At 36.4% G+C, this 13,850-nt stretch overlaps 2 protein-coding genes across 2 annotated transcripts; one reads left to right on the forward strand and one right to left on the reverse strand.

Moving 5' to 3' along the window:
• The first annotated feature begins 445 nt into the window (after window positions 1–445).
• On the forward strand, window positions 446–2,201 carry LOC113321079 (cytochrome P450 71B10-like). Its single transcript, XM_026568962.1, has 2 exons — window positions 446–1,399; window positions 1,495–2,201. The coding sequence occupies exons 1-2, from the start codon at window positions 491–493 to the stop codon at window positions 2,116–2,118; spliced, it is 1,533 nt and encodes a 510-aa protein (XP_026424747.1). The 5' UTR covers window positions 446–490; the 3' UTR covers window positions 2,119–2,201.
• On the reverse strand, window positions 2,158–3,428 carry LOC113321089 (S-norcoclaurine synthase 1-like). The gene is made up of 2 exons (XM_026568972.1): window positions 3,005–3,428; window positions 2,158–2,771 (listed from the first exon to the last, which is right to left on the reverse strand). The coding sequence occupies exons 1-2, from the start codon at window positions 3,249–3,251 to the stop codon at window positions 2,431–2,433; spliced, it is 588 nt and encodes a 195-aa protein (XP_026424757.1). The 5' UTR covers window positions 3,252–3,428; the 3' UTR covers window positions 2,158–2,430.
• Between the last annotated feature and the right edge of the window lie 10,422 nt (window positions 3,429–13,850).

Here is a 13,850-nt window from a genome sequence, read left to right on the forward strand (position 1 = left end):
CTGGTAAGAAATGGACGGTGGAGAAAATAGAGGCACATCTAGTAATCGCAACCAACAGCTAATTTTCTGAGCTAATAGTATATCGTAGGATTAAGAGCATATTTACAACAAATTACTCAACCCATAAGGCTTGTTTCCACTTGCATAGTAAAGTCACAATCTGTGACCCCTCCGCAAACGCTAACCCGCCGAATTAATGTCCTCTTGTGGCCTGTCTACCCGCACCCATGTGCTAGGTCCCTAGCGAAGACAAATGTGGCACAACAGTTTCGAAACTTCCATCAAAAAAACTATCCTCTTGTCTCCACGTTTCTATTGCCTCTTGATAGATAAAAAGTAAACATTAACCACATTGCGTTTACTGTACAGAGTTAGAGTGAAAAACATTATGTACCCTGCTTACTCATAGGTAACCAATAAAAGGATAATCCATGAACCACAAATAACAACCATTGGAGAATCAGTAACCACTTCATAACTTCATCGCAATATGGAGTTTCTTGTTTACATTTTTTATCTGATACTTGTTCCTCTTATTCTTCTACTTCCTCTATATGTCCTAATTATGTTTAAAAGAAGCAAAGATGGTGATCAACTTCCTCCAAGTCCTCCCAAGCTTCCAATAATAGGAAACTTGCATCAACTAAGAGAACCGCCTCATCAAGAGCTACGGAAACTATCTCAAAAGTACGGACCCGTCATGCTTTTACAACTTGGCAGTGTACCCACACTGGTAATTTCATCGGCCGAAGCTGCAAAACAAGTCTTGAAAACACATGATCTTGATTTTTGCACTAGACCTCCTCTGGCCTGTTTTAAACGCATTTCGCATAATTACTTGGATATCGCGTGTTCACCTTTTGGAGAATACTGGAGGGAGATTCGAAAGATATGTGTGCTTGAACTTTTAAGTATGAAAAGGGTGCAATCTTTCAAGGTAATCAGGGAAGAAGAAGTTGCGGAGATGATTCATTCAATCTCATCAACTGCAAATAGTACTGCTCCTATAGATGTTTTTGAATGTTTGTCAAGTTTCACAAATAGAACTATTTGCAGGGTTGCTTTTGGTAGTAAGCTTAATCAGGGTATAGATCAATTTGATGAGGGTATTCTCAGGGAAACAATGGACGAAATCACTAACTTGATTAGCGCTTTCTGGTTTTCTGACATTTTTCCTAAAGTAGGTTGGATTGTTGATAGGATCAGCGGAATCCATGGGAGATTTGAAAAATGCTGCAAGAATTTAGACACATATATTCAAGATGTCATTGAAAAACATCTCAACCCGGAGAGATTGAGGTCGGAATATGACGATCTCATAGATGTTTTGCTGAAGTTGCAGAAGGATGGAACGAGCACGATACGCCACACCAATGAGCATATCAAAGCAATACTTATGGTAATTAAAATACTGTTCTAATTTTATTTCTCTCAATATTTATTAATTCCAGTGCTTATTTTGCATTGCTACAAATGATCTTCTGTATATTTCAGGATGTATTTGTTGCAGGAGTAGACACAGTAGCTGTAACCATGAATTGGACAATGGCAGAACTCATCAAAAACCCTGCAACCATGCATAAAGTACAAGAAGAAATAAGAAGTCATGTGGGGAAAAACAAAGGGAAGCAGGTACAAGAAAATGATCTCCTACATTTTCAGTACCTGAAATTGGTGGTTAAAGAGACTCTAAGACTTCACCCGCCACTTCCATTATCGTTTCCAAGAGAATGCATGCGCAAAAATAAGATTGACGGATACGACGTAAAACCGAAAACAAGAGTTTTAATAAACGTTTGGGCAATAGGGAGGAGCCCCATGTATTGGGATAAGCCAGATAAATTCTATCCTGATAGGTTCATAGATAAGCCTGTTGAATTCGGAGGGCAAAAGGATTTTTCATTTTTACCCTTCGGTGGAGGCCGAAGAGGTTGTCCAGGGATTGATATGGGGATGGTAACTGTTGAACTTGCACTTGCAAATCTTTTACACAACTTCGATTGGAAATTACCAAGTGGGATGAAGACGGAAGATTTAAACATGGATGAAGTATCTGGTATAGTTACTCATAAGAAAGATCCTCTTCATCTTGTACCTATCCAGAGTAAGAATTTCTAAGACTTAATTTTATTCTGAACTCAAAAATTAAGAATGATGTAATAATTTACTCCGTTTAACAAGCTCTCTGTCTTGTTTTAGCATAAAACACCCACTGCCACGATTTATTTATTGTCCGGCACTCCGGCCGAGTAATTCTACTACGGCAGGAGTACAATACAGATATATTCACATATGGGATGTGAATTATTTAGCAACTAGAAAAACATAAAGCAACAATGCAAACAAAGCAAGAAAATTAAAAGAAGGCTACGATTTCACTAGATACTGGCTTCGCACTGGTGCAGAAAAAGCCGCCAAGTTTCATCGTTGCTATGCATCATTACCAACAGGCAACGCTATATTTGCCGAATCGTCAATGTTCACCTGATCACCAAATTCCTTAACATACTTTATAATGGCATGAGCCATCGGAACGAGACCCTCGATGCTGATGAGTGTGTTAACTTTATCAGCAAGATGATCAGGAACTTCATATTCTGTTGTGGATCTGATGATACATGAATTGGGACCGGTACTTATGATTTTGAACATATCTGTGTAAGATGTCACACCCATGGCTAGGTACCCTCCTGAAACTTGTTGTATCACCTTCAAACGATGAACATGATCTATTTTCGTGAACATCTCTTTGTATGTCCGTGGCACCGACCCTGAGCCAAGTGATCAGAACATTCAAGGATAAAAATTAATATTAGACCATCAATCATCTGTATAACTAAGAATATATACGAAAGAAAAGCGGCTATTACAGTAGTATAATGGTATGGTCACTAGGTGATGAACCTGACTTCAAAACTAACAAAAATTCGTCAGCAACATATTCTTCACCGATCAAAAAGATAGATGTACATGTGGACTAAAAGATTGTCTGACCAAAACTTACCGGGAGGAAAAACAATGCGACAGACGGTACCGACGCCACCATTTCCTTCTAGAATATCGATCCGTTCGAAAACTTCTGGTAGTAACTTAACGATAAGGCTAGGAAGATCTTTAGAACTGTAAACATTCCATATAGATCTGGCTGATAAATCAACATCTATCTCGTTTATAAGTTTGTACCTCATTGCACTTGATTCTTTTCCCATCAAGAACACAAGAAACAGCACAAAAACAATTTCTTTCCTCATTTTTTCTATTCTAGTACTTGGTCTTGAACGCTACTAACTTCAAGATACTAATTTTGGATATGTATTAAAATTATGTGCTCGAAGTTGCAATCTATATAGGACTTCAAATGTACTAAAATGTGCATTTACGTAGAAAGCATTAAATCTTTTTCTTTTTCGATTTTCTTTTTCCTTTTTCACTCACCAAGCTGTTTCTCTGGACCGTGTGAATTCGTTATGGGTTTCATTTCTAGCCAATCACAACTGATTTGAAACTATAGGCTTGGTTGTTGGTGTTGCTGTACCAATTTGATTGGATGAGTTCAATGTAGGTGGAAAAGAAATGAATAGAAGGCCCACGGCGTTACAATCATATGAGCATAGTCCATCAGCCATTGTCTAATAGTGTACAGAATCATAATTCATGAATTAAACTCTCTCAACCATACGACATTTATATCTTATCCAAAGCTATCTTCTTGTATGTCGACCGACACCGTCTAGACTCTAAACATAATAATATGAAAAATCGGCTAACAAAGGTTCACTTACTTTATCTCTTTTTCGCTGATTACTATATGCATAGATGATGGATAAATCATGCCGAAATGGTTATGATTATGTATTAAATCTCGACGGAACAGAACTTATATGTTACCGGGAAGAACAAATTTTGTTTTGGAACAAAACTTTGCACTTTCACGAAAACATCGTATATCTCATTTTGAATACATCAATCTTGGCGAGGAAATTTTGCACATAAAGAGTTTATCGGGTAGAAAAGTTATACGTGAAACCCCCGGATGAATTAACGACCAAAGAGGAAATAAGGAAATTTCTTTGTAAAAAACCAGATTCAACTCAAAATATTTTTATATTTTGTGGTCGTCTACCAGAGTTGAAAATCGGGCTCCTACTTCTGGGTTTTTAAGTGCATTTATTGAGTTTCGTACCGCATTAATTCGTAACCACTATAGTTAAGTCACCAATACTAAAGGAATAAAAAAAGACAAATCTATTTCATACATGTGTATCCCGTTTGTTTGGTCGTAAGAATCTACTGCTAGGTAATACAATTCAAATTGTGAATCCTGCCGTGATCCTAGTTAGCAATTCGGATACGGGAAACGTTCGGTACGGAAAATATACGGGTATTATTCGTTTTGGCGGAATAAAAATTCGCTCAACAGTTTGTTTGTGATACGGAGATAGTTCGGAAAAATATACGTATGTGTATAATTCATTTTAGAGATGCAAGTTCGGTACCCAAAATACGGCACGTGTTAACTTATAAAACCTTGTAAAAATGTATCTATTTAATACAAATTCTAAGGTGGGTATTGTGATTTCATCCGTAAAATGTAATATATATAAATTATGCACCAACTAATAGTCAAATAACTCACAGATCAGTGGTATGTTCACATAATAGTAATCCTATGATCGCGTGATCGACCTCTTCCTTCGCGAAATAGTTCGGCGAATTGCTAACTAGGGCCGTGATTGGTTTCTCATTTCTAAGTTCCGAATCAATACGTTGAATGGAGACCCATATGATATTTTTTTTCCTTTTGGGGTGCAGATTGTCTATGCTCAATTCGGGTGTGCCTTCCAATCAGTGATGGTTTGGATGCCCACCTAATAGTCCTGCATCTATATTTGCTATCGGCCAACCTAAAACTTGCACAGATAAAGCAAAAACCTCGGGCCTTTCCACCCATTGTTGATTTGGTTTTTAAAAGAGAATTATCAAATGATCTGATGGTTTTTTCATGCTCCCTTCAGCTATGGAGGTAAGGGTTCGAACCCCGTAATTGAGGAGTCTGGAAGTAGTCTTGGAACCACTAGTCTAGAGTATCCGAAAAAAGATTTTGGTGGTGTGCCCTCTGTACACACCAATCTACATATGACATCTGTCTTGCTGAAACGACATTCATTAACTCTATATATCCTTTTCCTATTCTGCTTTTTAGATACTAAAATATAACAATCAGAAAGTCCTTTTTTTTACCAAAAAGTCCCTCCGTGTTTACTTTATTTACCCTGCCTATTCGTCTGATATTTTAGTAGATTTCACGGAAGTATCACTTTTTCTGAAACGAAAAGAAAGTATCGCTTTTTCTGAAACGGGATGGAAGTATCATTTTTCTGAAACAGAGCGAAAGTATCACATTTTCTGAATTATCTCTGATGTTTCTCATGCTCCCTTCAACTGTGGAGGTAAGGGTTCGAACCCAGTAATTAAGGAGTTTGGAAGTAGTCTTGGAACCACTAGTCTAGAATATCCGAAAAAAGATTTTGGTGGTGTGCCCTCTGTACCCACCAATCTACTTGTGACATCTTCCTTCCTAAAACGACATTCATTAATTCTATATATCCTTTCCCTATTCTGCTTTTACTCAATATTAAAACGTAACAATCGGAAAGTCCCTTTTCTTTTACCAAAAAGTCCCTCCGTGTTTAGTTTATTTACCCCGCCTATTCGTCTGATGTTTTCGTAGATTTCGCGGAAGTATCACTTTTTCTGAAACAGGACGAAAGTATCACTTTTTCTGAAACGGGGCGAAAGTATCAGTTTTCTGAAACAGAGCGAAAGTATCACGTTTTCTGAAACGGGGCGAAAATATCACTTTTCTGAAACAGAGCAAAAGTATCACTTTTTTTGAAACGGGGAGGAAGTGTCACTTTTTCCGAAACGGGAGGGAAAGTATCACTTTTTCTAAAACGAAACGAAAGTATCACTTTTTCTGAAGATAGGCGAAAGTATCTCTTCTGAAACGAAGCGAAAGTATCACTTTTTCTGAAACGGGACGAAAGTATGACTTTCTGAAACAGAACGAAAGTATCACTTTTTATGAAGCAAGGTGAAAGTATAACTTTTCCTGAAATGGAGCGAAAGTATCACTTTTTCTGAAATAGGACGAAAGTATGACTTTTTGAAACGGAACGAAAATATCACTTTTTTTGAAACGGGGTGAAAGTATCACTTCTTTAAAACAAGGCGAAAGTATCATTTTTTCTGAAACGGGTTGAAAGTAGTCACATACCACCCCATCTTCAGATACTTACTTAGTCGGCCCCCACCATGACAACAGTTGTACTAATTTAGATACAAATTAAAATTAACCGCTCTACCCGAATCCTAAATTAAATCAGGATCCGAGTAAAACAACAAAAATAAAGTTGATAAAAAATTTACGGAGAAGATGAAAATAACTAATGATATATATAGGGGAATGTACAAATCGGTCACACTATTAGGACCCGATTTGCAAAAGGGTACTACTGCTACCAAAAATTAACAAAAAGGTCATACATTCGTTAAATGACCCGTTAACTTGGTGGGTCCTTTGAAGTCAGAGTTAAATGTTAGCAGTGTATTACCAATATGTTCCTGACCTAACCATACCCGATCTGTAACCGTAGATCGCCTAACCTAATGAATCTCGAGAATAATCTGTACGGTCAGGAAAAGATTTGCAAAAACCAAATCTATAACAGATAAGGTTCTCATCTGCTCTTCGTTCTTACCGCCTCTTTCATTCTAGGATTCCTTCTCTTCCTCTTGTCTGCAGAAAAGGCGATCGATCAAAACATCAAAAAATGGGGTGATTTAGATAATTAACAGTGAGGGTTTACGAATAGTTAGTTCTTCTAAAAGAAGGGTTAAGATCAGTTAGTCGTAGCAGTGGTTTGGTAACATTAATGCTGTTTATGTGAAGGGAACAGGGATCCGAACGGTTGAATACTTACAAGATCAAGTCACAATGTACGCAAACATAATGAGGTTGGTAATCACAACCCCTTTTCCTATTTTTCGATTTTTTCTTTGTAAACCCTAATTTAGTGGAAATGGGAATTTAGGGTTTTTTTTTTGCATAAACCCTAATTAGAGAAATTGGGGAAATAAATGTTATGGGTTGGTATCTGATACGATTGATTGTTGTGTTTACTAATGTTTTAAAAAATTGTATTTCGTTAAGTGATTGTGCAGGAAATATGTGAAGAACCCAGTGAGAAGATTTGGGGTTGAAGAATCTGAAATAAACAAGGTTAGGTTTTTTGATAATGTTAGTGTTAATTGTGGGGAATTAAATGGTTTCAGTGATGTTGCTCATGCTGCTTATCAGTTACCACCGATTAAGAAGGTTAACCTAACCTGGTTCAGTGATACAGACCCATTTTACATTGGTAGTAATGATGAATTTTATGAAATGTGGGATAAAGGAGTAATTGAAGATGATGGGTATATTTATCTTTACATGAATGTTACCCACAGGAAGGTTCATCTTACTGATGAATTCCCTGAAAGTCTGGTGTGTCAGTTGCACAGAGTTGTTATTTAACACCTCATAAGGCAAAAACTACTTCAGTTCTACACATTGATAGAGATGCACCACCAGTCAATCTTGACCCATCTAGTTTCTTAACACCTAAGAAGAGGTTGTTGTATAGTAAATCACCTGAGCTATTAAGGAGAAGTCCCAGGTTGGTGTCTAAGTCTATTGCTGCAGTTATTGGGAGTGCTACGAAGTCCTTATTTGTTAATGTGGATGATGATGAGGTTGTAGATGATGAAACATCAGTTGAATTAAGACTTTCACACTTGGAGTATGACAACAATATACAACTGACAAATAATGATATAGATGTGTGTCATCCCATTGATGATTGTAGAATCCCACATTGTGATGATGCAGAAATGGGTATTGAAGTGTATACATAATTTGTCAACAACTATTTTGGTGGGTTGGACTCTTTTGATTTCTTACATCCACAACTATATAAGAAAAAGAATGCAGGTAATCTTTCTATCTCACTGTTTTGTTTTCCTACATTCCTTTTGTATGCATTTTAACTTGTCTGACTTTTGTTGTAGATGAAACAAGTAATGAAAAAAATTGTGATGTTATTGAGAATAATGACCCAAAAGGAAAGACAACAGTTGTTGATGAACCATCTGATGATGACAGTGGGGATAGCTCTAGTAGCTCTGATTCTGAAGTTGAAGAAGGTGCTTTATCAGTACAAAATGTTGCAGAGGATGATGGGGTGAGAACAGTTTGGATCCATCAGTATGAGCAAGTTTGGGAGCCACATGTACAAGATGCTGAAAGAACATGTGACTTTGATGATGATACTGGTAATGATGAAAAGTTTATAGATGTTGATACAATTTTTGTGGGTATGGAATTTATGGATAGGAAAGATTTTAAGAACCACTTAAGGGGATATGCGGTCAACAAATTTTTTTAGTACAGGTTGAGGCCCAATGATACAAAAAGGATTAAGGTTAATTGCAATTATAACAAGTCTCAGAATTGTAAATTTTTTATATATGCAAGTGTTAGAAGTCATGAACCTACTTTCATAATCAGAAAGATGAATTTGGAGCATACATGTGTCACAGAAGGTGTAACCATAAATAAGACAACAAATGCTGAATTTGTAGCACAATTTTTGTATAATAAGTTGAAGAATGGAGATCCAATGCCAGTTCCATATACTTTGCAAGATTATTTCCACATCTCTCATAATACCAGTGTTCCATATCATGTGGCTTGGATAGCTAGAACTAAGACATTGAAAAGAGTAAATGGAAGTTATGATGATTTTCATATAAACTGGTTCCAGCCTTTTGTGACATGGTGAACAAAACCAACCCTGAATCTTTAACAAACTACACATATGGAAGGTGAGTTCTTTTTGTAACATGATTTGTAGATAAACTTATGTTTAAGCATTAATGCACATAATTAGTGGCTTATATAATCTGTTTTATTTATTTATTGCAGTGTTGATGTATGCTTTGAGTCCATGACAATTGCTTTTGCAGCACCACTGAAAGGATTTCATGATGGATGTAGAAATGTTGTTGGATTTGATGCTTGCCATTTGACTGGAAAACATGGTGGGTGTCTGATGGCAGCAACTGCTTTGGATACAGAAAATAGAATAGTGCCATTAGGTATTATGGTAACTAGAAATGAAGTAGGTGAGAACTGGTACCTGTTTTTGAAATGGTTGAAGCCATACATTATCAATCACCCTAGAGGAAAGTTAACTTTTATCTCAGACAGACAAAAACGCTTGTTAGAGTCCATTTCTGAATTATTTCCGGACCATTTTCAAAGATATTGTTTCAGGTAAGTTGAAGTTGTATTAGTTAAGGCTTGTTATAATGTTGTAGTTGTTTAAGATTGGGACATAAACAAAAAGTTTTCATTGTTGGATCCTTTTTCATATGCAGACATATGTATGCAAATTTCAAGAAATATTACAAAGGTTCAAAGCTACATCAACTTGTCTGCAGTGCTGCTCTATGTTACAATGAAAGACATTGGAAGGTGATTATTGCTCTTTATTCCTTAATTTGTTTTGTTTGTTGAAATTATATTGGCTACTGAGTCATTTTTCTTGAATTACTAGGCCAATATAGATGAGCTGTTGAAGTTGTCCCCATCTGCTGCTGACTATATGATGAGGGAAAAACCAGAACAGTGGTCTAGGGCCTTCTATGACCAATCCACTAGTTCTGAGCACAATAACAATAACTTCTGTGAGTCCTTCAACAACATGGTTCACCCAATGAGAGACAAGCCCATATGTACTCTTGGAATGATGTATGGTCAACTCATCATGGGTATGTTTTATAAAAGAAGAGCTGAGGCTGATAAGTTAGAGCTTGGACAATTGGTGCCCAGTGTTTTGAAATTGATTAAGAAGATAGAAAACTGCAGACATCAGTTGAGAGTTAATGGAGCTGTCTATGGGAGGTTATATGAGGTGAGGAACATTGAAACCAATACTCCGTTTCAAGTTGACATTGTTAAGAAGACTTGCAGCTGTGTTCAATGGCAACTTAGAGGAATCCCTTGCATACATGTTGTATGTATATTGATGGATATGAGAATCAACTATGTTGAGTGAGTTTTCATACCTTCTCTTTACTGGTTTTTTGATATCAATGTTCTGTTTATTATTGAATGTGTGCTGAACTTATTGAATGCTCTGTTTACTGATTTTATGCTTTTATGTTTGTTGTACTGGTGGTAGTTATTGTGACAAGTGTTATCTTGTTGATGCACTGAGAGATACATATGCTCCTGAGATGGGTCTACTACTATGCAGAGAAGAGTGGGTTGAGGTAATACAAATACAAAATTTACTTTGGTAGTTTCCTTTCATTTACTTTCTCAGATGCAATGCTCTGTTTTAACATGTGACCTTGTTGTGCATGTCCTTTTATGTAATTTACTTTATAGGGAATCTTTAACTTTATGTGGAAAATATTTTTTTAATATTTAGGGTTTCCCATTCACTACATATAATATATCCTTATCTTTTTCTTTTTATTTCTCTTTCTCTTTATTCTTCCTCCATCTCTTTCTATTTTTCTTCATTCTCTCTTCATCTCTTTCTTTGTATCATTGTGCACCCAGAAGACATGGTGGTTATCAGACCTCCTATTAACATCAGGAAACCATGGAGGCCTTGCAAGAAAAGGAAAAGGGATTATGATGAAGGTCACACTGAGAAGAAAGTAAGAAGTTGTACCAGATGCAAGTCAATTGGCCACAACAGGAGAACATGTGCTGGTGCACCTGTTGGGTCTAATCCAAAATAAAAGAGGCAGAGAACCATGGTTCAAGGTGGATCTCACTCCACTTCTTATCCAGATCCAGTTGAGATTAGTACCAGCAGGAGGGCTAGAGGAGGAAGAGAAGGAAGGAGAGGAGGAAGAGGAGCTGCATCATCTTCATATGTTGCTGCATAATCAACTCAACCTACAAATAATTCTGCTCCTGGTGCATCATCATCTTCAACTGCAGGTGACAGAGGTTCAAGAGGTGGTAGAGGTGCAAGAGGTGATAGGACTGGCAGTGGACTGCAAGTGCATCAAACACTGTCACAGATCATTGCAGGTGTTGGTGGGGTGAGTCAAACACTGACTCAGACTTTCACAGTTCCTAAGCCAAAAGGAAATGACATGCATTCCAAATGGGCTACTGAATGAAGTGTTGGTAATAAATGAAGATGCTTGTTGTTTTTAGCTTACGTGTAGGTCTAAGTTTTATGTTGGTTAAAAAACTATACTTTTGTGTTACTGTATTTGTTTGCAGAAGTTGGTTAACTTGGATTCTCAATTACGGTTGTGTTTAGGTATGCTATGTTAATATTAAGTTGGAGTCAGACTAATTTTCTTCTTTTATTCAGTATTTTGCTCATTACATTACATTTGTAGATCTTCAATTTGCTTGCATAAATCTGCCATCTGTTTTACATTGGATCTTGCAACATTGAAAATAGCATCAGACAACCATTGAAACTCAAGAAAGTTGGAGCATTTGAGGTAATCAATGTTATAGTTGTGTACATTGTGGCAGAACAAAAGCATCACAGTTCCCTTACACTTCTTTTTCTTGCAGGGTTGGTTCTTCCATGGACAGTTTCTTGTCACCACAAGCAAAGCAGGAATGGGGAGTTGGGGGATGAACTAGAGTTGCTTTTTTTTTGTTAGTGGCATCTGCAAACCACTCAAAGTATGAGCAGATTGAGCATCGCAAGAACTTCTCTCCAACATGATCATCAGTTTGAGCTTTTAACAACTTCCTCACTCCATTACAAGGTACATTCTTACACCTTGAATAGATCCATGGAAAATCAATAGGATCATGCATACCAATCTCACATAAACAGCAAATGCTAATCTTGTTGCTTGATATAACTGCTGAACTGCTTCTGCTGCTTGATGCCTCATCTGAATTGCAAAACCACTCACTTTTGCCTCCACCCATTTGTTGTTTGAACATTATACCTTTTTTGTTTCTTGTTTGTTGGTTGGAATTGAAAATGAGCATAACAGGCTTGGTTCTGCAGGTATATAAAGAAAAGAACAATTGAAATCAGACCGTTGGGACCGTTGGGAACGGTCTGATTTTCCAGTCACAAAATCTTTGTCACGTCAGCTAATCTCCATGTCACCAAGTCTCCACGTCACCGACTCTCCACGTCACCGAGTCTCAAACAGGTTGGGTTAAATGGTTAATTGCAGTTGAAATGGAGGGTATTTTGGAGAAATCAAACCCCGTTTTTTCCCCAATTGATATCTCGGCCGCAGTGTGACTGTGTGACCATTCTGTAATCAATTAACAAAAGTATGATCTATTTGTAAACCAATTAACAAAAGTAGAACCTTTTTGTTTATGGCCCATATATGTATGTATATATGGTACATGTTATTGAACATACAACAAGAATACTTGTTTAATATCAGATTGTGAAAAGATACGTAAGATAGGTACAGAGTCCTTTAATTGTACTTTCTTTGTTAATTTAGTTCAAATATGGAAGAGTCCAAGCAATTAGTTACCGTTAAACAAACAATACAAGTATCGTAATTTAATGAAAAATCGGGTTAATTGTTCAAAAAAATTTAAAACATGATTCTAATGGACGATTAAAAATTAGTACGGGTGAAGTGGACACCAAAAAAATAACAAGAATGAATCGGGATTCATCCTGGCTTAAATTTAAAATAAGAAAAAATATTTGAAAATGGTAGGATGAAACTGTTTAGATCCTGGCTATTTTTACATTCTCGTCCATTAAACAGTATCAAACTTTACATGTCTTTTTCATCCAGAAATTATCATTATTGGGTTAATTGATCAATTTTGTGTAGGCACAATGGGCACGAAGAAGTCTGGGCACAAACGATACATACACATTTTGTTGTATAAGTATAACGTATTCCGTATTCACGAGAGAAATGTATTTTTCTCTTAGGAGACCGCCTGGTTTACATACTCATATAAGTAACTCTCCAAGGTGCTTCTGCTATATACCTGCTGACTTTTATTAACTTATTAAGGATTTGCATCCATCCCCTTTCTTATAAAACCACTGCACTAATTTGATATGGGAAGTTTAAATTTGATGCATTGTGACCACATCCATAACTTATTAGTACTACATTAAACCTTGTATTATCTTTTTCAAATTAAGCATAGGTAGAGTTTCGTATATGCAAACATTTATTAAAATATCCAACATCTCGTTCACACAGTTAACATGATCAATCGTCTTGAGCATCTCTGTATGATTGTGAGCAGAAAGACACTGTAAGACATGCAAAACATGTACCAGTACATATAAAAGAAATGAAGAATTTGCATGATCAAAACATCACAAGAGGAAAAAAAATATTGATGGTGGTACCGCCACTACCATTTCCACTATGTAATCAATCTATCTGGACGAACGCTTCTGGAAGTAATTTAACGATAAGCTTAGAGAGGATATCTTTAGAACTGTGAACATTCCACATAAGTTCGTACTTCACTGAACTTGACTTTCCCCATCAAAACCACAATAAACAATTTCTTTCTTCATTCTATTTTACTAGATCTCAAGAATTACCAACTTCATAATTAATATCGATACTAGCTAGGTTAGTTATGTATAATTATCTTTTATTTGCAATACACTTAATGAGTTGAATTATTGATCAGTTGTTGTTGTTGTTGTTGTTATCTTTTGTAGTTGTCATTTTAGGATTGGACTATCTACACTTTATGCTGATACGTCGGAAACAGGCAAATAGCCTTATTCTAGAAC

Source organism: Papaver somniferum, chromosome 1 (assembly GCF_003573695.1).
Source record: "Papaver somniferum cultivar HN1 chromosome 1, ASM357369v1, whole genome shotgun sequence".
Lineage (NCBI taxonomy): Eukaryota > Viridiplantae > Streptophyta > Magnoliopsida > Ranunculales > Papaveraceae > Papaver > Papaver somniferum.